Here is a 23,719-nt window from a genome sequence, read left to right as displayed (position 1 = left end):
TAAAAAAGTACTATTCCAGCTGTCAGTACCTTAAAAAGCTGTAAAGGTTTTGATTTTTCCTAAAAATGACTATCTGCCTCAGCCATGACTGTCTAGGAAAAGCTATGTGGGCTAGGCTGAGCCTTTGTTGAGCCTACCTCACAGCCTCCAAGGCCCTGATGTTAGGTAGCTCTGATGGTCATCCTTGCCTACTGCCCACAGTTAAACTCTTTCTTCTCCATGCTTTGCAGCTCTCTGCAGCCCTGGTGAGGTTCTTGTGCCTTTTACTCATCGTTATCCTTAGGTGCTTTCTATAGACACAGTCACTGGCCATGTGGCTGAGCCACCACATACTGATGTTAGCCAACAAGGTCACAAAAATCATGGGCCCTAAATCGGTAAGGCTCTTATGCAGTAGGTAAGTTTAAAAGTTGGTCAAACCCGGGGATGAGCCTCCCTGGCAACGAGGGACCACTATCAACTACCAACTGATGATGCAACTGGAAAATGACCTTATACGGAAGGTTCAATGCGGATCAGCAGAATATCCATGTCTACATAAAATACCATGACTTTAAAATGCTGTTTGACCTAAAGTAAGGGGGAAATGGAAAGGAGAAATGAGTTTATATGGCTACGAGTTTCTAAAAAAGAGTCTGGAGGCTGGCAGAAGGTTTGCCCTCATGCACAACTGAGCAGAGTCAGAGAGACAGATAAAGCAGATACAACCCCCAGATATTGGTTCCTTTGAGGGCTAAAGAGACCCATGGGAGTTATGGTCATGGCCGATGGGGTTAACTACCAGGGCAGATGGCCCCTCTTTGGAAATGGTGTTTATGTGTGATGAATCTGGACTCAGATGGGATCTCCCTTCATAAGACTTTCATGCTAATGTGCTGGAGGTGCAGTTAATGTTGGGGTTTAAGATATATTTAGGGGATTTGAATCTCTGGACTGACAATGTGATAGCCAGATCCTGAGCCTCAACAGACTCCAGCACCTACAATCTGATTTATTGGACTTACCACACTCAGCTAAGATGGAGTTGAAGAAGGACAACCACTACACCATGGAGCCTAGAGTGATTACAACTGAAAATGGGAGGATTGCATCCAGCATCCAGGTGGAATCTGAGCCTCCTCTTGACATAGAGGTGCAATGGACACAACCAATCCAATGTCCACATAGAAGAGGTGGCATTGGATTGGGAAAAGTGGACATAATGGACAAAGGGTATGGGGAAAGGCAGGAAGAGATGAGAGGTGGAGGCGTCTTCGGGACATGGAGCTGCCCTGGATGGTGCTTCAGAGGTAATCACCGGACATTGTAAATCCTCACAGGGCCCACTTGATGGAATAGAGGAGAGTATGGGCCATGATGTGAACCAATGTATATGAGGTGCAGAGGTGCCCAAAGATGTACTTACCAAATCCAATGGATGTGTCATGATGATGGGAACGAGTGTTGTTGGGGGGGGGGGAGAGGGGGGGTGGGGGGGTGGGGTTGAATGGGACCTCACATATATATTTTTAATGTAATATTATTACAAAGTCAATAAAAAATAAAAAAATTAAAAAAAAAAAAAAAAAAAAAAAAGTTGGTCAAGTGTGAGCCTCTTCAATCTCCAACATCAAAAGTCCAAGGCCTAGAGATTTTGGTCTCACTAGAAACCTACCTCTCTTCTTCATGATGGTGAATATAAGGCTCGCCTTATGCTTGTTCCTTTGTTTTTATTTATTTTCCTTTCAAGGAGCCCATGCATCAATGGTTTGCATATCCAAGAATTTGCTCTCCAAACTCTAGACTATGCCCTACCTGTTCCCAGACTATCCCCCACCTGTTTCTACTAGCAGGTTTGCACCCATGAGGGAAAATAGGGGACTGAATTAAGCATGCTTAATGTATTCTTTCCAAATTTATCTATCAGATGAGCCACTTCACCTCTTCTGGGATAAAGTGAATAATGGAGTACAGAGAGGAGAAAGCTGGTGGAACTGCATGCACATGGAAGGAAACACAGGAGTCCCATACACCATCATTCATTCATTCATGCAAATGAAGAGAGGTGCTACTAAGTTAGGGGTGTCAGATTTTGCAAGTAAAGATGCAGGATGTTCCATTAAATTTGAACTTCAGATAAACAATGAATACATATTTAGTGTATCTCAAGTATTGTACAGGACATACCTATACTAAAATTATGTTTTTTAATCTGAAATTTAAATTTAACTGCATACCCTGTATTCATCTGGCAATCCTATGTTAAATGTCAGACACTGTGAATGGTGCTGGGAATATAACGGAGAATGTGACATAGTTCCTGCCCTACAGAGCGGGAGATAGATAAAACAGTAGTGATGGAACAACCAGATGGGCAATGAAATTCAAAAGGGCTGCTTTCTGAGCATCTTTTTCCAACCAGAGAAACAAATGGCAGCAGTAATCATCAGCACCTTCATCTTTGACCATCAAATGAATTGCATTTGTTCATGTGTAGATTAAATCTCATTTTCACATGACATATCTCAAAACTATCCATATTCACCTGAGTCTTCTTTGTGTCAAGGGTTGTGCTGGGTACAGAGAAATCAAAGTGAGCCAGAGTCATTTCCTTCCCTGAAGATTATTATACTACCAAGGAAGGCTGTCAAAAAAAAAAAGGAAATTATGTTTCACTGTGACATGCTCTATGGTGAAGGAAATCAAAGTTTATCAAAACACCTAAGAACACTTAACCCAAAATCAGGAGGTCAGGGAAGACATCTCTGATGAAGTGGCATACACACTCTAAAATTATTAATTGACAGTCACCCCATACCATGAATGAGCTGAGTACAATTTCTTTTTTTTAAGATTTATTTTTTTATTTCTTGCTCCCTCTTTCCCCTCTCCCCCCATTGTCTGCTCTCTGTGTCCATTTGCTGTGTGTTCTTCCATATCTGCTTGCATTCTTGTCAGTGGCACTGGAAATCTGCGTGTCTTTTTGTTGTGTCATCTTGCTGCATCAGCCCTCCGTGTGTGCAGCATCACTCCTGGGCAGGCTGCACTTTTTTTTGCATGGGGCGGCTCTCCTTACAAGCCGCACTCCTTGTGCATGGGGCTCCCCTATGCGGGGGATACCCCTGAGTGGCACGGCACTCCTTGTACTCATCAGCACTGCGTGTGGGCCAGCTCACCACAGGGGCCAGGAGGCCCTGCATTTGAGCCCTGGACCTCCCATATGGGGTGCGGACATTTTATCAGTTGAGCCAAATCCGCTTCCTGAGCTGGATACAATTTTAATAAACATCTTAATATAATTTAGATAAAATCAATACCTCTTCTCCAAAATATTGAAGAAACTTTTAACCAGGAATGACTAAAGAAATACCTCAATCACATCACTCTCTTCTATTGTCATCCTGTTCTTTATTGTTCATTGGTCATTCACTCATTCAGCAAGTATTTACTGACAACTTCAAATGTGACAAGTGCTCTGTTTGGCATTAGAAACACAATGGAGAAAAATCAAACATGTATCCAGCCTCTGTGGTACTAGAGTCTAATGGGAGAAAGGAACGTTATACAATCACATAAATAGATATAAAGACAAAATTTGGTAAGTACCATTGGGAGAAGGATCAAATGCAATTAGGCTAAAAAAAAGACAGGCTCCACTTTATAGGCTCAGGTATGGCCTCCCCAAAGAAGAGGCATTTGATTGGTCACCTTCCATCTCTAATGTAAAGTCTCTGAGTAGTCATAACTTTCTCCCCCGGTAGTTAGATTGCTGAGAATTGTCAGACTCTATGTCTAGAGCATGCATTCCCAACAGGAACAATATCTTCCCCAAGGTGGCAAAAACTGGTTCTTGGGGGCAGAGAATAAAATCTTACTCTTTTTATGTATAAAGAATAGATAGAAACAGTACACAACCAGTTGTACAGTATATCTGTGTTATTAAAATTTCATGGAGGAGAGGAGAAACTGGAAAAAAAAAAGTCTAAGAATATTTCCTTAGAGGGGATCATCATGAAAAAAGCTTGAGGAACACTTATCCAGAGTTTCTCACAGTCCATTTAACCCTCCTTCAAAAATATTTATTGAATGTCTACTTTGAGAAAAGAATTGTGAAAGACACAGGGAGTATAATGGTGGATAAGACAAACATGGGCCCTTACATGTAAGTGGGGGAGAGGACACAAAAGCAAGAGAAAATAATACAAATTGTGATACATGCTGCGAAAGATGCACATGGGGGGCAAGAAACAAGAAACGATGGAGTGGGGACCAGGGAAGACCTCTCTGAGGAGGTCTCTGGCTTTAAAAACAGGGGTTCTTATTTGTATGCTTGTTTGCTTATCTCCTAATTTACACACATCTTGGTGGGAAGTAAGGACTTTTACAAATCTACAGGTTTCTATTATTTTCCTTTTCAGCAGTTTCATGCCAACTTATGCTAAAGGTCAAAAAGTCGTTTGATCTGCTCTGAAACCTTGACCTTTTGGGACTCACACCATATGACACCACACTTATCAGGCATGTCTGTATTAGGAGCCTCCTGCAGAACTAAAGGCTATGCAAATTTAGGGTAATGAAAGAGTTGTCCACTTGAAAAAAACTAGAAAACATTATTTGAACCCTTAACAAGTCCACAACTTGGCATTTTTAGAGACTTAAAAAACAGATTTTGAGGAATTTCCCCCTGAGAGACTTGAACTGTTAGAAGATGATCCCCCAGTATCTGAAGATGCACCCCTGGTAGGACTGAAATACAAAAGGCATTTTGGAAGGCAGCCTCATTCGTATTTCCGAACCCAAGGCAGGATATGACGCTGAATTCTTCTACTTCCTCTTTTTTAATTTTTGCAAATCTAAGAAGTGGCTTCCATTTCTCCTTGGATAGGAGATAGCTTGGCTTTTGGTGAGACAGACTTTCTCAGACCAGATCCCCATGCTTCTGGGGCTGCTGCTGCTGATTCTGGGTGAGTAGTTGTACCAGGCTGGGGAGGTGGCTTCAATTCCTAGAGTCTTCCCTGGGGAAAAGCCTAGGAGCTTCTGCATCTGCTTCTCTTTCTGCTTCCGCTCAGGGTTTCAGAAACAGCTAGCAACAGGTGGGAAATGAGCAAAGATGATTTCTAGGAAGGCAACAAAGCTCAAAACACAACCATCAGAACAAAGCAAGTTTGTTTGTCACTCTTTGTTTCTCACTCACTCCTTTTTGCACCTCATAAGAAACTTGGCTTTTCCTTTCTACCAAACACAACTCTATATCCTTCCCTCTGGTCCAGCCTCAAACCAAATAAATTTTCAGATAAGCAGTTACTTCTAAAACTTGGTGAAGAAAAACCTACTGAGAAACATAACTCCCTTCCTCAGATTTTAGCTAAAATTTAGCCAGAAGTGGAAAGAGTGGATGGAACAATGCCTAAGAATTGAAGGGAGGATAAACCATTTCTCCGAGCCCTTTCCTGCCTCTGCACTGCTCAGTGGAGACTGGAGAGAAGGAGGCAATGAAGTATGAAGCTACTAAGCAAGTAATAGCAGTAAAAGATGAGTCAGAATTGTGTACGGAAGCCACTGTGTTTATAAAAGAAAGTATAGGTTCTATTTTTTTTTGTTTGGGAGTTACAGAAGGGATGGGATGGGAGCAAAGAAATTGGAAAGCAAATTTAAAGAAGCCATTGTGGCTGAGTTAGAGGAAGTTCTGAGAAACATTTTCGTTGGTAAGGTTTAAGAAAAAAAAGGCTTCTTACTAATCTTTGAATCTTGGCTCCCTTGCAGCTTCTGGAAGTGAACAATCTGGTGAGTTCCCCTTCTCTTTGCTCAACGTCTCTGGGTATCAGTCACCTTGGCCTGCACCACCTGTTCCAACCCCTGTAGGTGAGGGCTGCAGGGATGTACCAATATCAGTGGCATTGCTACTCTGAGGTTAACACCTGCTTATTACAGGTGAGCAGACTTTTAATCTACCAGCCTCAATTCAGAGAGGAAGGAAGCATTTGCAGAGGAAGGGCAGAGGTAGGAGACTGACATTGAGAGATATGTTTTCCTCTATTCCCTAAAACCCCTCCATCTGTATGTCCAAGCAAGGTGCTGTTATCAAAGGACATAGAAATAGCTCCCATTCACAGAGGAAAAAGCTACAGCCAAATCCATGTATTTATATGTGTGTGTGTGTGTGTATCTCCATATTTATATCCAAAAGGTACTCAAGTCACTGCCATGTCTGAAGTTCCACAATGAACAGTCAGTCCTAATTCTATACACAAGTCTCACTTCTCAAGCATCTCAGGCCCCTTCACTCAAAATCTTTGTATTCCTTAATTATTGGTTGTGTCCATCTTAGATGGAGAGTGGGAAAAAAGTTTCCTTTCCTGTAGAATCTCCAACTAAGGAAGGTTTAAAAAGTAATGAAAGTGAAAAACATCTTGTTCATTAAATGCTAGCAACCAATTAGGAACTGGTTTTGTAGATCTAGAAGCTACTTCTGGGGCATGTACATTTCAGGCTCACACTAACTGGACAGGAATGAAAAGGACAGAAGGGCTCCAGAATTAACCTGCTGAGGTCTTCACAGTGTTTGCCCAAACTTCTGGGGTTTTCTGAGCCCACAACAGGAACCTGAGCCCTATCCCCTATGACATCCACCTTCAGGCGAGGCACAGGGGGAGCAAGAACAGATTCTGTCCCGTGTAGCTCCTCAGGTTGTTTCTGCTCCATTCCCAACCCTGGTGCTGACTGGGAATTAGAGGCCCAGCTGCAAGGCCAGGCCCTCACCCGTTCTGTAACCACCTCCCATTTGCCTTCACCTATCTTCCTCTTCCTATTTCCTGTTAAGGGGCAGCTCCAAAAGCCATTCTTCTCCTCAGTCCTCCATGGTCCACAGTCTTCAAGAAAGAGAGATTGACTCTCACCTGCAGAGGATCCCATTTCCCAGCCCAAGAAGACACATCTTGGTATTATGGGGAATATTTGTTGGGAGAAAGATCTGAAAATATTCAAGCAACATGGTCTGGAAATTATCAATGCAAGACTCAAGGATCCTCCCTCAGTGATCCGGTGCATATAGTAGTTTCACCTGGTGAGGAAGAAAGGGGGAGTCTTTGAAATCAAGCACTAGGACAGAGTATCTCAGGGTTTGGTTAAGGCAGGGAACCAAGGCAGATTTGTACAGTCATGGGGTTATTTGATAGGCTGACCCCAGGGGGGAAATGAGGAGGTACCACAGCAATAAGCTACTGCATTGCTATCGTATCCATCCAGAGAAGTGTCAGCCACCAGGCAGAAAAGGACCCAGGTCTGAAAAAAGGTATGGGATAAAATTCCTACTTTTTTATAATGACATGTGTGGGGATCTCTCAAGAACATCTTCTGAGAATAACTTCACTCTTCTAAGGCAAGGGAGAATTGGGAATTGGGACCACGAGGACATTTGGGTGGAGGCATTTACTGTACTGCAGCTCTCTCTATGTGGGCAGAAACGAGGGCTTAAAGAATGAAGCAGCAGGGGATATATTGAGTGTGTTCCCCCAACTTTTTGCAGACTGGCTGATCCTCCAGGCTTCACATCCTGTCTTTGAAGGAGATAATGTAACTCTGAGATGCCGTGGGAAGGAAGAAAAGAAAATTGTTCAAAAGATTTACTATAAGAATAAAGCAGAACTTCATATTTATAAGAACTCAGATGTTATCACAGTAAAAGCCTGGGACAATGATGAATATTATTGTAAGGCTTCTGGGAGCAATTATGGCAGAAAATGGACAGAAATTTCAAAATCTCTAAGAATTCAAGTTCAAGGTAATGGCTGCAATCCTGTAAGTGAGAGGGCTTGGCAGGGAAACAATGTGTGAAGGTGGAGGGAAGGTGCTTCTCAGCGGGGATCTCATGTAAAACCTATTGTGGCCATGGTTGGCAGATGGGAGGTGGTTCCATCCAGGTGGTTCCATATTTCCTGATGGCTGTTGCTGAGAACACAGGTTCTCTCCAGGATCACTGAGTCTCACTTCCCTGAGAATTTTGTTTGCTCTTCTCTTTAGAGCTGTTTCCACATCCTATGCTGAGAGTCAGTTCCTCCGGGCCCACAGAGGGAAACCCGGTGACCCTGAAATGTGAGACCTGGCTCCCTCCAACAATGCCATACCTCAAGCTTCAATTCTCTTTCTTCAGAGAAGGCCAGGCCCTGGTGCCAGGCTGGAGCAGGTCACCAGAGCTCCAAATCCCCACCATCTGGAGCGAAGACTCCGGGTCTTACTGGTGTAAGGCAGAGGCAGTAACTCATGGCATTAGAAAACAAAGCCAGAGATCTAAGATATCTGTGCAGAGTGAGTATCCATGGGGCTGCTCTCCCAGAGTCAGAGCTGGGAGAGGAGTGCAGAGCAAAGACCTCCCCTGCTCGCCTGAAATGGTGGACACAACAGAGAGGAGCTCCCAGCTACCCTGGTATCCTTCCTTCTTTAGGTACATTGGCTTGAATTCTTTAGAATATTCTCTTCTTCCCAAGTTAGATAATAGTAGTTATTGGTCACTTACTGGGTGTGCAGTCCTGTGGGAGTTACAGAGATATTTAAGATACGTGCACTGGTGAGTTAACAGACAACTAGAAGCACAGCTGACCAAGTGCATGCTTCCATTTGTGGACCTAAGTATAAACTAAAATAATTGGAAAAGAGGAAGAGGAACACAAACTGGAATAGTGAGAGAAGAATGTGAGGAGATGGAAGTGGAGGAGAATCTTGAAGGAGAGCAGGGGATTTGGATTCAGGGTAGAGTAACATCCCCAGTGCTCTCTCTTACTCTGGGATCCACTCGGGCATTACAGATTACTTAGGGATAAATATCATAAAATGTGACTGCAGCCAGTGTTAGAGTTAGGAAGATCATGGACCTGGTACCCACATTCTCCAAGGATGGGAATTGTTGGGGGTGGAGAGGGGATGGACGTGCTCCCTTCATAATGATAAACACAGTTAATTCCTTTTTCCCTCCTTTTCAACCCCTGCTTATTGCACCCGCTGCTATTAAAGCAATACCAACCTTCTCCTTAACCCTGAAGTCCCTGCCATTGTGACCCTGACATGTCATCTTGTGTCCTCCCAGGAGTCCCTGTGTCTGATGTGAATCTAGAGATCCGGCCCTCTGGGGGGCAGGTGATTGAAGGAGAAAATCTGGTACTTGTCTGCTCAGTAGCCAAGGGCACAGGGAATGTCATATTCTCCTGGCACAGAGAGGGCACAGAAAGAAGTCTGGGAAGAAAGTACCAGCGTTCTCTGTCGGCAGAGCTTCAGGTCCCCAATATAAAGGAGCATGATACCGGCAGATACTACTGTTCAGCTGACAATACTGACAGCCCCATCTACAGCAAGCCTATTGGAGTCACCGTGAGAAGTAAGTTCCTGATTTCCTTTACTCAGTCCATGACTCTTGAACCAGGGTTTAGGCACTTTATCAGCCATGAGGATCTTCACAAGGGGAACAAAGGAACAAAGCTGTGATGATTTAAATGCTATCCAAGGATTGCAAAGATGGCAAAACAAGTAGAAAACATCTTACTTCTTGTAGAGAGGCCTGAGTAGTGCTGAGAAAAAAGTACCCAGAATTACTCCTCACAGTTTTAGAAAAATGCCTCTGATTATTAGATGAGAAAACTGCTCAAGTGGGAAACAGAAATGATCAGAGGAATGTGTATGTTTTAAGCCTCCTTGGGTGGTCATATGTTTGTTATCTGTCACAATATCAGAATTCACCTCTCACCACCACACTGTCTCTGTCAGTTCCAGTGTCTCGCCCTGTCCTCACCCTCGGAGCTCCCAGGGCCCAGCCTGTGGTGGGGGACGTGGTAGAGCTTCACTGTGAGGCCCAGAGAGGGTCCCCCCCGATCCTGTACTGGTTTTACCATGAGGACGTCACCCTGGAAAACAGCTCGGCCCCCTCTGGAGGAGGAGCGTCTTTCAACCTCTCCCTGACTGCAGAACATTCTGGAAACTACTCCTGTGAGGCCGACAATGGACTGGGGGCCCAGCACAGTGAGGTGGTTACACTCAAAGTCACAGGTAAGCAGGATATGCCTACAGTCATCACTGCCAAAACAAATAATGCCTTCTCACAAGCAGAGCTCCGCCGGGATATTCTCTAGTGTAACATCTGGCAGATTCCCCACTTTTTCTGCCTCTATGGCTTCCAGATTCTAATGACCTATCTGGCCTTCTCAATTTCTCCAAATGCCTTCTGACTTCTTGAATACTGGGGTCTTATTTAATCTGATATTTTCAGCATCCCTTAACAAGATCTTCCTTCACTAGGGGCACCAAGGCCTCTCAGATCTCCCACTTCCAGCCCATGTTAGTAATTAACAAGGTGCCCAGACATGTAGATGAGACTTCCAGTACAAACTGGTAATTTCCAAGTGTCCAGCATTTGGAAGTTGGGGTAGGGCACAGGGACATAGGAGGAGATGGCAGGATATAAGAGAGATGGAGATGACTCGCAGAGACTCAAACTCTTAAGTTCTCTGGAGTTTGCCTTGGCTAATTTCTTTGCAACTATTGTAAACACTTAAGATATTGGTTAATGATAACCTTTCCTGTGGGCCAAACTTGGGTGCTGACTCAGGGAGGATTAGAACCTGGGAGTGCCAGATAACATGCTGAAACTGAGATTCCAGCCTTGGACAAGAAAATATCTAGTTCTATGGCTTTGAATAAATCTCTTTACTAAACTTGTCCTCAATTTCCTCACTTACAAAATTAATTACTTGTAAAGTAATTGAACCAAGTAGATCACAGAGGTCCAAACACCATACCACATTCAGTGAAATGTTTTTTGAAAATAAACCCAATATTTATTTAATTACAAATTATGTACATGAACTACTATAACAATTTGATATGCACACTATAAATAATGTGCACTATCTTTGTTTGAAAGAGTATCTAGATCCAAGTGGAAGTAGCATCACTGGCTTATTTTACAAATTCATGCATTCATTTTTCAATCTCATATACTATTACGCAAATATTTTTGCTGAAATTTGGCTAGTAAATTTCCATTTTCATTGACATCAATCAATTTTTCCTGTAACTAAAGGAAGTGCTACATGTTTGTTTCAAGCTTTGGGAGACTCACAAATGGGTTAAATGTTCTGTTTCCATTTTTAAGTAGACAAATGTGAGTTTTTAAATTTGATACATTGATGTTTTCTGGTAATAAAACCACAAAAAGTGTAAATATTTTAAACACCCATCTTCTACAATATTTTATCTCCATAGCACAAGTTTATTAAGAAAAGCAATTCAAAAACATATATCATTGACAGTCACTTATAACAGAAAAAGTCACCAGAAATGAAATAACTAGCCTTCTTCAGGGAAAAAACACATGGCTCATCTTCACATTTAACTACTCGTTTTAGAACTTTGCCACAAAATCATTGAAAATCTTCTACATGGAACAAAAAGACTTTGTGATCATTCCCCCGATCTCAATACAAAGCATTGTAAAGATTTTATTAAGTTAAATCTGTGAGAGCAGTCATGTAACCAAATAAAAGGGCAATATATTCCAATACACTGAGAGTGAACAGACAAGTGAAGGCAGTGTAATCACACGCACACACATTTCCCAATCTTGGGGCTCCCTCTGCCTTCACAGGAATCCCTAACTGTTCTTAACCCAAGGTGTGACATGTGGCCTGCATAAGAGCACCAATGTGAATATTAGTAAAGCTGAATTTCTTTCTCATTTTTCAAGCTAAAAGTGAAATATTATTAAACATTCTCATATTTTCTGCTCATACCACAATGGATTGTCTTGCAATCCCCCTTGGAACCACTGGACTTGGACCATGGTCTTTTTAGCATTAGAATTCTCTGATTTCAGGGGAATATGCGTATGGAATCAGACTTTCAGTGAGCCTGCAGGGAGACATGAGACGGGAGAAGCTGAAAGTCACTGTTACCAGCATACAGAAGCTCAGAGAAATAGGAGGCTGTCACGTGGGTGGAAAGTGCCACATTAACCCTGAAGCCCCAACATCCTACCCAAGTCACTTTACATTACAGAGAATTACAGAAGGGCCAAACTCAAGCCATCTGTTTTAGATTTAGCAGGAACCTTGAGTTTCCCAAACCAGGACCCAGCCTCTCTATCCTGATGAGGTAGCAGGAGTGATCTTTCTCATAGCCAGCAGATGGCTTATTTTCATATTTTATCCCTCCCACTTAATGAACAACCCCCACACTCAAACTCACTCTCCATTAGCCAATCTCTGTTGTACCACAGAGCTTAAGATCCCTTACCAACCTTCTTTTGTTATTAATTGCACAGTTCATATCTAAAGCACTGCCCACAGATAAACACATTGGCTCATCCAAATTTCCCACAACTTGGAACCAGCAATCTTACTGTTCACATTCCATATTAATGGTTTCTGTTTTTCCAAGATATCCCATTTCTGTAATCATCAACTAAAATGGAAACCATTGTTGCTAGTGCTACATCTGGATATGTTCCTGGTAACCTGGATTAGTGCAGTCACCTGTTTAATGACCAATTATTGACCATCTACTATGTGTCAGGCAAAGTTCCAGTAGCTAGAAATACACAATGAACAAATAGACAAGTCTCCATCCTTGTGGAATTTACATTCTAGTGGGTGAATCAGATATATAATAATAGATGAGATATAGATGGTGAGTTAGCCAGCCAAAGGAGTGCTGATGCAAAAAAACAGAACTCTGTTAGCTTTTATAAAGGGTATTTATTGGGGGTAGAAGCTTACATTTACCAGGCCATAAAGCATAAGTTACTTCCCTCACCAAAATCTGTTGCCACATGTTGGAGCAAGATGACTGTCAATGTTCAGCCTTCCTCTTCCTCTTAAGGCTCCATGGTCCCAGCCTCTTCCAATATCAGCTGTAGGCAGGGAAAAGTCTCATTTCTCTCCTGGGGCTTGATTCTCTCTGGGCTCAGCTGCTCTCCTCTCTCCAAAAGGTCAGCTGTAGACTATCAGGCGAATGGCTTATCTCTCTTCCCAGGACCTCTGCCGTGTCTAATGGAAACTTCTCTCTTTCCTCATGTGTCTGTTTCCTGTTTTTTACTTCCTGGGCTCCAGGATCAAAAAGTCCCAACTCTGTCCTTTTCAATGTCTTTTATCTGTGAGTCCCCACCCACAATGCCCCAATCAAAGCCCTAATCATAATTTAATCAGGTAAAAGTGAAACCCAGACAGACAAGTTTACAAATATGATCCAATATCTACTTTTGGAATTCATTAGCAATACTAAACTGCTACAGATGGATAGGTAGGTAGGTAGGTAGATAGGTAGATAGATAGATAGATAGATAGATAGATAGATAGATAGATAAATAGATGCTGAAGATAGATAAATGTTAGATAGTATTAAATTCTACATAGAAAATTAAGCAAGATAATTGGATAAAGAGTGATGAGGTCTTGCTTTAGATAGATGTGGAAGTCTGGGAATCAGAGTGAAGGCACAGGATTGGGAATGTTCAGAAATGAACCCCAGTTTTAGCTGTCATTTCTATCACTAATAGTAGCTAACATTTATTGAGCACTTTATACATGTTTCTTGTGATTTCCTACAGTAGCTTGAGATATAATTTATTATTAGCTCCATTTTCAAATAAGTACACTGAGACTCAGAAAGATTAAAAAGTTTAAAATGTATCAATGTCAGAGAACTAATAAAGGGCAGAGGCAAGATTCAAACCCATATTTCCTGAATCCCAGGTTTGTGTTCCTACTACTGGATATTTCCTTTATTAAGTTGTCTTGCATGCATTATTATGCAGAAACTTCTGATGAGCTACTTTTCCTCCTTGCGTTCCAGTGTCTCACTCTGTCCTCACCCTCAGTGTTCCTGGGACCCAGGCTATGGTAGGGGATGTGGTGGAGCTTCACTGTGAGCCCAAAGAGGCTCTCCCCCAGTCCTGAACCAGTTTTATCATGAGGATGTCACTCTGGGGAGCAGCTCATCCCTCTCTGGAGGAGGAGTGTCCTTCAACCTCTCTCTAACTGCAGAGCATTCTGAGAACTACTCCTGTGAGGCCAAGAATGGCCTGGGAGCCCAGCACAGTGAGGCGGTACCAATCAACATCACAAGTGGGTTGGTGGTACCTGGACTACAGGTAACAGTTATGGTCGATAAAATATTTCTGCAACAGATTGGACAAATTCTACCAGTGTCGCAGAGCTTTTGAACATGCACACCAAGGCTTGAGGTTTCTAGACATTGTTACTGAGTTCATGGGGGAGAAAGAAAGGGATTAAAGATTAATTGTAGATGCTGGTCATCACCCTTCATGTGCCATTATTTTGAAAATTACAAATTATACTACAGATTATTCAAATGGAGAAATCAGGACCTGGCAAGTATCTGCCCTGATAGATCTCTAGCCCCAACCTGCATGTTTTTTGTCCAGATCCAAAACTGTTGTCCCTGGAACTTAAACACAGGTTTTCCCACTCAGGACCTTCTGGGAACAGAAATGGCCTTATCACTGCTGGAGTCATCGTGGGGCTGCTCAGCATCCTAGGCCTTACTGCTACTCCTGCTCTGCTGAATTACTTCAGGACCCACAAGAAATCAGGTGAGGTTTTGCCATTTTACCCTTTGATGTAAATTTTGCTATTGCTATAATAATGTGGATGGCATGCATCCTGTAAAGGTCAATTATTTCCTTCTAAGTACTGGCCTTCACTTTTACTCATGCAACTCTGTAAACAGTAGTGACAAAAAAGGTAGAATAAACTTCTCAGTGAAATTGTTATCCCATGTATTTAATCTGAGATTTAAATTAGGTAGTAGAGTTTTGTTTCCAGTTAAAAATTATAAGATTAAATAATTATTGCTCCACCTCCATTCCAAAGCCCACTGAAAACAATAAAAAGGATGAAAAATAGAGAAAAGTCCTCCAATTGTAACAAAAAAATAGACATTAATCATAGATGCAAACCATAAGAATACCAGTCATGTACAATGAAATTTGGGTGAAATTAACAGTGAATGCTGAGAACAAGATTTTTAAAATTTTGCAGGCTCCCCTTGTTTCTCCCAAAGCCTAATAACTCAGAGCATTCTTGAAAGCCCTCTTACTTTCTCTTTCTTATAAATTTATATCACTGTATTCTTTTTTGTTTGTTTTTTAAATTTCTCTCCCCTTTCTTCCCCCATTGTCTGCTCTCTGTGTCCACTCCGTGTGTTTTTCTTGTCTGCTTGCACCCTCGGTGGCATCGAGAAATCGCATCTCTTTTTTGTTGCATCATCTTGCTGCGTCCGCTCTCCATGTGTGCAGCACAACTCCTGGGTAGGCTGCGCTTTTTTCACGCGGGGTAGCTCTACTTGCATGGCGCACTCTTTCCACTGGGGGTGCCCCTGCGTGACACAGCACTCCTTGCACGTGGCAGCTCTCAATTTCTGATGGTTTGTGGCATGTTCAAAGAAATACAATAGATTTTGTATATTGATCTTATATTCTGCAACCTTGCCGAACTCATTTATTAGTTCTAGTAGTTACTTTGTAGATCCCATCAGATTTTCTTCACAAATGATCGTGTCATTTATGAATAAATACATTTTACTCTTCCTTTCTAATCTGGATTCCCTCATTTTCTTTTTCTTGAATGATTGCACTGGCTGAAACCTCCTGTACAATGTTGGGTAGAAGTGGTTAGAGCAGACATCTTTGTCTTATTCCTGAACTTAGGGAGAAAGTGTTCAATTTTTCACCTTTAATATTTTAAGTGTGAGATTTTTGGAGGTGCTGTTTATTAGGCTGAGGAAGTTTTGTCTTAGCTTTCCAGGCTGCTATGACAAATACCACACAATATATTGGATTAAATACAAGTTTATTGTCTCATGGTTTTAGAGGCCAGAATTTCCAAATCAAAACATCAAGAAGGTCATGCTTTGTCCTAGTATTGGAAGTGTTCTGGCGATGGCAGTCCTGTGTCACATGGCGATGTCTTTGGTCTCTTCCTATGTCTTTCTCTTTCTGGCTTCTCTTTATAAGGTCCATCTGAGTCAATTTGGTTACACCTAAATAGGATTTTAGAAAACCCATTTACAAATGAGTCCACACCTCAATTGATAATACATCTTCAAAGAGTCCTATTTACTAGCAGTTTCACATCTACAGGAACATGGATTAAGATTAAGAACATGTATTTTATTAGCGTGTATGATTCAATCTATTACAAAGTTATTTACTATTCCTAACTTACTGAGAGTTTTTACAAGAATAGATGTTTGCCAAATGCTTTGCTACATTGAGTGAGATGATCATATGGTTTTCTTTTTCAGTCTATTGATATAGTGAATTTTGAATGTTGAAGCAGACCTGCATTTCTACAGGGAACACTACCTGGTTGTCATGTATTAACCTATTTATATATTGTGGGATTTGATATGCTAAAATTTTGTTAAGAACTTTTGTATTCGTGTTCATGAGGGATATTGTTTTGCAGACTTCTTTTCTTTTATGTCTTTTTTTTTCTAGGTTATTTTCAAGATAATACCCATGCAGTTATTATTTCCAGGGTTCTTCATTTCTTTTTGTACATCCATAATCTCATATGGTATTGCTTTCTTTCTGCCTGAAGGACTTCTTGACATTTCTTCCAGTACAGGTCTACTGTAAACTTGGTCAACAGTATTGTTGAAGTCTTCTATGTCTTTATTGATTTTCTCTCTGCTTAGTTTATCAAATTTGAAAACTGCAATTATAATTGTGTATTTGTCTCTACTTTTGAAATTCTTGCCCATTTACATTAATCTGACTATTTATATAGTTAGATTTAAGTCTATTTCTTTTCTATTATTTTTCTGTTTGTTCCATCTATTCTTTGTTCTCTTTTTGCTCTTTTCTACCTTCTTTTCAATCAATTAAGTATTTTTTATGATACCTTTTTTTGTTTGTAGGGTTATTAGCTATAACTTTGTTTTGTTATTTTAGTGGTTGCTTTAGGATTCATAGTATACATATTTAAATTATTGCAGTCTACCTTCAAGTGATATTTTATCATTTCATGTATAGTAAAACAACTTTACAATAGTATACTTTATCTTTTAAATATAAGATTGCATGGGTAAATACATAAGGTATAAGAAAACAACTTATATATTTATCCATGTAATCACTTCCAGTGCTCTTGATTATACTTTGTATATCCATATTTCCATCTGATATAATTTTTTTTCTACATAAAGTGTTTGTTTTAATACTTCTTGTATCATGGGTCTGCTGGTGATGAATTATTTTAGCTTTTCCATGGCTGTGAAAGTCTTTATTTTACATGCATTTGTGAAAGATACTTTTGTTGGTATAAAAAAAATTCAAGGTTGACAGAATCCCCTCTTGAATACTTTAAAGATATTGCTCTACTGTCTTCTCATGTTCATTTTTCCTCATAAGAAATCTGTTGTCATCCTTATCTTTGTCCTTTGTGACTGCTTTTTTCTCTCTGAATGTTTTTTTCATGAATCAGGAACCTTTGAATTTATGGGCTGTTTCACTCAGTGTTTTGCTTGGTTTTAAGACTTTATATTTTAGAATTAGTTAATCCTTTACTTCCAGTCTGCTGCCTTTGGGGTACAGCATGGCATCTCCTTTTGTCAGACCAAGTGCTTCTGTCTTCTCTTTCTCAGGACTTATACTTAAAATAAAGCAAGGAAAGAAAGAGAGAGAGAGAAAGAGAGAGAGAGAGAATGAGAGAGAGAGAGAGAGAAATAACATAGTCGGACCTTTATTTATGAAAAACCTTCCATATTTTGTTTAATGATGCTGGTCAAGCATTGTCCTTTCACCCTCTATTCAAGTCAGTCCCTGAGCCTCCACCCTTTCCCCTCCTTGCAAGAGAAGAGCCATGAATGTTTCATGACAGATATTTCAAATCTGCTATAACACTTAGTATTTTCTTAATAATGTTTATAGTAGTAGTTCTCAATAACATTAATAAAGATATAAAATTATAAATGCATGTGTGTATATTAAAAATATATGAAGATAATAACACTAACACCAATGGCGCTTATAAAAATCTGTCAGTAATTTAAAGTCTGTTATACATAATTCCATAGTTTTTCTAACTTTTTTCAATTATTCAATAAGTTCCACCAATATTATTATCCCATATTATGAGGAAACAGATATTTGGGGAAGTTAAGCAACTTTTCCAAATTCACATAACTTATTTTTAGGGTTAGATCTGAATTGGGGTCTCCCTAACCACTTGTCCCTCCATTATACCTTGGGGACTTCTGGAAGGCTGGCCACATTTCCTACTTTAAAAATTATTTTTCCATCTTACAGTCCTCTAGGAAGTTGCTTATTAACCCATAACTAATACTGGAAGTGGAGATATTAAATTTCAGTGTTGAAGCTGATAATATTAAAAAAAAAAAAAAAAGGTTACTCAGTCAACACAACCAAACAACAGGGAAGGAAAGATTAATATGGTAGGCTGAATATTGGCCCCAGAATATCCAATTCTTAATCTTTGTGAATATTATTGTAAATGGCAAAAGATGTGATTCTGTTAAAAATCTTGAGCTAGAGAGACTATCTTGGTATGTCTAGGTGGCTCCTAATTCACAACCTTATAAGTGGCAGGCTGAGAAAGATATGACACAGAAGAGAAGAAAGCAGTGTGACCATAGAAGCAGAAATTGAACAGATGTGGCCACAAGCCAAAGAATGCTGGCAACCATGAGGAGTTGGAAAAGACAAGGAACGGTTTTTTCCCTAGAGCCTCTGGAGAGTGTATGGCCCTGCCAATACCTTGATTTCAGCCCAGTGTTACTGATTTCAGACCTCTGGCCTTCAGAACTGTGAGAAAATAAATACCAGTTGTTTTATGCCTCCAGACATGTGGCAATCTGTTATAGCAGCCATAGGAAGCTAATCTATAATAATTAATTAATAACAAATTAAAGGCCATCACTTTATGAGATCCACGTGGACAGGAGACCAGGTAGTTCTGTCCTGCAGCTCTAATGGAAGCAGTGTTTTAAAATAAGCAAATTCAACTAAGAAAACCCCATCAAGCACTGAGTCTCTGCCTTTCTCTCTTCAAAATCCTACCCACTGCCCCTCCCTCATGGCAAAGTCCCCGACTTCTCAGGCAGGAGCTCAACCCTTCCAAACTTTTTCTAAATGTGAAGAGCCCTGTTCCTTAGCCTGAGTGTATGCTACAAGTCACCAAAGGGAGTGATTGATTTATTGACTCTGTTGTCAAAATGCCCAAGTTAAAATTACAGTAGCATAACTTGCCAATTACTAAACATTAGGCAAGTAAAGAAAACCCCCCGTTTCCTCCTCTACAGAAGGGTCATAATAATAATAGTATCAACCTCTTAGGTGCTAGGAGAGACTCCATGTCAACTGCTTAGCACAGTGCCGAGCCCATGAGGTTGTCCATGAATATTAGCTAGTATTATAAATAGCCACCTCTCTTTCGACCTCAGTTTTCTTTTGAAGGAATGAGGAGATGGATTATCTTGTAGATGTATCCTGGGACTTTGATTATTGATCAGTGCGGGTTGCAATTGCTCTGAGGAGAGAGAGGTACAGGCCCAGATGATGTTCGTATACCTTCGGATTAACTCAGGGGGGTGGTTCCCAAGCACAGGGTTTTTAGGCAGCAGTCTTTTATCATAGGAGGCAGATACGGGTGTGTTTGCTCTGGGCAGGGACTTGTGTTCTCTAAGCCCAGTGAGACAGAAAGAGGGCCACAGAGAAAAGGCAAAAGGTCTAGACTAGGAAACTAGAAGGAGGCTTGGATTTGGTAGGCCAGGAAGGCTTCTATTGTTCAGTGATGATGAATAACTGCCATATTTTCAGAGATGATGGAGTGGGCTTCCAGAGCAGGCTTACACATAATCTTCTATTATAAAATTATCAGCTTGTCATTGTTTCCATCCTTGAAGCATATACTTTAACTTATTCAGTTATTTAACCAATTTTAATGAAAATTTTCAATGTGCTAGCATTGGGAATACAAAGGCAATTAAGGAAAGGTTCATGGCATTAAGTAGCACACCTTTTCATGAAGGGGAGAGTTAGAAGCAAATACAGAAATAGATCATTACTATACAGTATAGTAAATGTGATATTAAGGGTGCTCTATGCAAGGAGGTCGGTCACTAAGCCAGCCTGCTGACATCAGAGAAAATTGGAGGAAGAAATAGGAAGTAATGAGTCAGGTAAAAGAGAAGGGAAGGGGAGATGTGGAGAGCCAGTGTGATGTGTATCTGAGTAGCATGCAGTTCAGTGTTGCTGGGGTGGATTTAGAGGGCTCAGAGTTAGAGTAAGAGAGTATAGGTCTGAGCTTATTGAGGTAGTCCAATTGAGCCATACTTGTGTAAGAATTCTGTGTCGATGTGTCCTGGCCTCTCTAGGCCTCAGTCACCTTGTCTGTACTTCTGGAGTACCTCTGTCTCAAAGGGCTACAGTCAGATTCGAGTAGTGGGTATGGATGAAGCATGTGGCTAGAGGTAAATTTTAAGTTTCATTTCTGCTACTTAGTCACAAGGACTTAGCATTCACATTGCTATTATTGCTTGCATAGTGATTCAGAAAATTGTGTGATGCTCAGCAAACATCTTTCAAAACATCACCTTCTTCATCTATAAAACAATATGGAGGGTAGAACTGGATGTTCTCTAAGATTTTCCTTGGCTGGGATCTAGAATGAATCTGATTTCCAGGGAAGAACATTGTAATGTAGAACACATTATCCACATACGAACTGAGAGAGAAAGTGAATGAGATGTTATCTAACATGATTGTTCCTTTGTTTACTTTGCAGGAAGAACTTCTGCCCCTGAAGTACCCAGGTGAAGTCTCTGCTTATTGTACTGCCAATATTTTCATGATTTACTTGTACCCACAAGATAGGAACATAGAATTATATACATTTGAAAAATATTTGAGTGGACTTCCATATTAAATGCTCATATTCTTATGAAGTCCAAAAACATGATTAAAAGAAGACCTCTCTCACATTTGTGAGTAATACTTACATCTGCTTATACACAGAAGAATTTATGTTATTTGGCTAATTTATCTATTTCCTTAAATGTGCCCTAGTTAGAGAATTGAATGCTGACATTACTTTGTGTAGTCATTCTGATATTGCTCACTCCTCCACTCATAACTCATTTGGGAAACCTGTTATTGAATGCCTGCAATGCTCGATTCACAATATTAAGTGTAAAAGGAAATGAAAAATGAAAAGAAAACACTTTTTCTAAAGGACGATCATGGTGTCTTACAGGAGTAGATATTATCAAAGAAGGAGCAAAATTGAAAGGGACCTTTTGAAAAAGACAAAGGTCAAGTTTTGTGGGGATGCAGAAGTCTCTGGAATCAATGACTAAATACTTAAATTTAAAAAATTAGCCCCATACGAATTTTTACTGACTCGGCCTCAGTCTGTCTGACCTGTGATGCTGCCCGGGTTCTCTCTTATGCCTTGCTCCTTCTGAGATTTTCCTGAAAGAGCCAAGCAGACTCTGACTGTAAGCAGCCACACTTCCCCATAAACCATGTTAGGCTCTGTGCCTTCTTGGGTTTCCCTGAGACTCAATCATCTACAAATACTTTCCCCCCATTCTCTCCCCCTCTATCATGATTACAGTTCCCAGGAGTGTCAGGAGTCTTCTTTGTCCAGGACCTTTAGCACAAACCCCCAGGAGCCTACCAGCTCTGGGACATCGGCTCCAATGGACGTACAGCCAGTGTACAGCAATGGTGAGGACTCCCCAAGGACAGTGGCTCCAGGGATGAGCCAGGGAAGGGGGGGTAGGAGGAGGGATTGAGCATCAGTCCACGGTCTAGTTGTATCCAATTTAAAATGGCATCCTGGCATTATGTTGGGGATAACAGGTGGATAAGAACTAATTTGGTAGCTAAGAAGAAGAGTCAAGAGTGTTGGCTCTTGACAACAGCTAATTATGACATCTTCTCTTCATAGTTAATCCTGAACAAAGCAACCTGATTTATTCTGAGGTCAGGATCATCCAGCATACAAAAGACTCAGGTGAGACACCTCCCAGACAAGGAAGGGAAAGGTCTCTGGTCCAGCAAGAGATGTTTAACCAAAGCTCATCTCAAATACAAGTCCAACATGGGAGGCATGAATTGCCAAGCTTATATTCATATCCATTCCCTCTTACCTGTGCACACTGCCACTGTTACCCAATAGCTTTTTGAGGACAGACACTGACATTTTCACTAAAATATCTATAGCATCTAATGCAATGCTTGGGAAACTGAAATATTTTTTAAATGAATGAACAAATACTACCTGCTATTAATAAATTAAGCCTCTCATAATCTAATGTGTAGATAATTGTAATTCTCTTACCTGGTATTCTTTATTTCCACTCTTGTTCTCCTCCAATCTTTCAACAATCTGTTTCTAACATGATCTCTCTGAGATGCACAATTGATCACATCATTCTCTAAATGCCCTAAATGACTCTCCTTTCCAAAGCATGACCCTTGCATGCCAACCACTCTCCCAAGCTCTGCCTTATGGCTGCACTCCAGCCATACTGTGCTTGTGGCATTTTCCTGATCTTATCAGCCTATTTCATGCTTCACTTCTCTCCTTCTCACTCATCCTGAAGTGTCCTTGCCCCTGGTTTAACTGGTGAACCCTGCTCATGTTTCAAGTACTACTATGAAACTTACAGTGTCTCCTGCCACCCTTTCCAGGCCCAAGTTGCGAGGGAACTGATCACCCTTTGTGGCAGCAGCATAGTTCAATATGTATTTCTATCTTGATATACTTGTTGCATCTGTCTCCATGTCCAACTCTCCCATTCAAAATTACAGGCTCCTTGATCACGTGGACTGTGTTTGGGTCATTTTCTGTCTCCTTATAGCTTACCTAGTGCCTAATAGAAGACTACTACTCAATGAATGCTCATTGTCTGAATAAGTAAATGAAAGATACAAAGAACCCCTGAGAAAGATAAAAGAAACATGCTGATTTTTCTTAATGGCCCCACTGAAAAACTCTAACTTCCTGGGAAATTGTTGTGTGGCTTTAGAGTGCCAAACCCTGCTCTGGCCTTCTCCACTTTCCGTGTGTAAAGTGAAGTGAGTCATATTTGTCACTTCTCCCAGATAACTAATACAGCCATGCAGGTTTGAAAGGAAGAGGGTCTTAGCTGGGGTTGTGATGAGAGTGGAACAAGAAGGAAATTGTTTGGGCATGTGGTGGGCAGGGAAAGGCCTCATTAGTGTGTGTGCAGTGGGGGAATGCCTTTTCTGTGAGGACTTGGAAGAAGTCGGCAGAAGGAACAAAGAGATGAGTTAGTGGAAGAAGGATTGGCTTGGAATGCATTGGGAGGGGTTAGCAGTTGGACTATATTGTCCAATTTCTAATACTTTTCTTTCCTCCCCCATCCAACAGCAAGTTCACCAAGGATGCATCTGAAGGATACGGTGGGTCAGATTTGCTGGCTTTCTTTCCCCTCTTCTGCTCCTTTTCCGTATTTAGATACTTACTATTTGTGTTCTTACCCAGGACTCCCCAGTCATCTACTCAGAGCTGAAGAAGGCACACCCAGATGACTCCACAGGGCAAGCCAGCAGTACAGACAGGGACCACCAAGATTCTGCGGAAAACTATGAGAATGTCCAATGAGCATCATCAGTCTCAGACCGCTAGTCCCTTATCCAGATTGTAACTCAGAACCCCCAGGGGAGCAGCCTGAGCCTTTCTCC

The 23,719-nt window shown here is 41.0% G+C and overlaps 1 protein-coding gene across 1 annotated transcript in view; it reads left to right on the top strand.

Annotated features, from left to right (window-relative positions):
* LOC101431133 (Fc receptor-like protein 3) overlaps positions 1–23,719 on the top strand; it is a 118,107-nt gene that overhangs the window by 56,764 nt on the left and 37,624 nt on the right. The window contains 9 exon segments of the mRNA XM_058309298.2: positions 4,865–4,943; positions 5,743–5,763; positions 6,800–7,042; positions 7,505–7,759; positions 7,999–8,283; positions 9,059–9,346; positions 9,733–10,011; positions 13,789–13,890; positions 13,893–14,084. Coding sequence (XP_058165281.1) covers positions 4,865–4,943; positions 5,743–5,763; positions 6,800–7,042; positions 7,505–7,759; positions 7,999–8,283; positions 9,059–9,346; positions 9,733–10,011; positions 13,789–13,890; positions 13,893–14,084 — 1,744 coding nt within the window.

The sequence above is a fragment of the Dasypus novemcinctus genome, chromosome 13, assembly GCF_030445035.2.
Source record: "Dasypus novemcinctus isolate mDasNov1 chromosome 13, mDasNov1.1.hap2, whole genome shotgun sequence".
Classification (NCBI taxonomy): Eukaryota; Metazoa; Chordata; class Mammalia; order Cingulata; family Dasypodidae; genus Dasypus; species Dasypus novemcinctus.
This window is presented reverse-complemented; position numbering and strand designations above follow the sequence as displayed.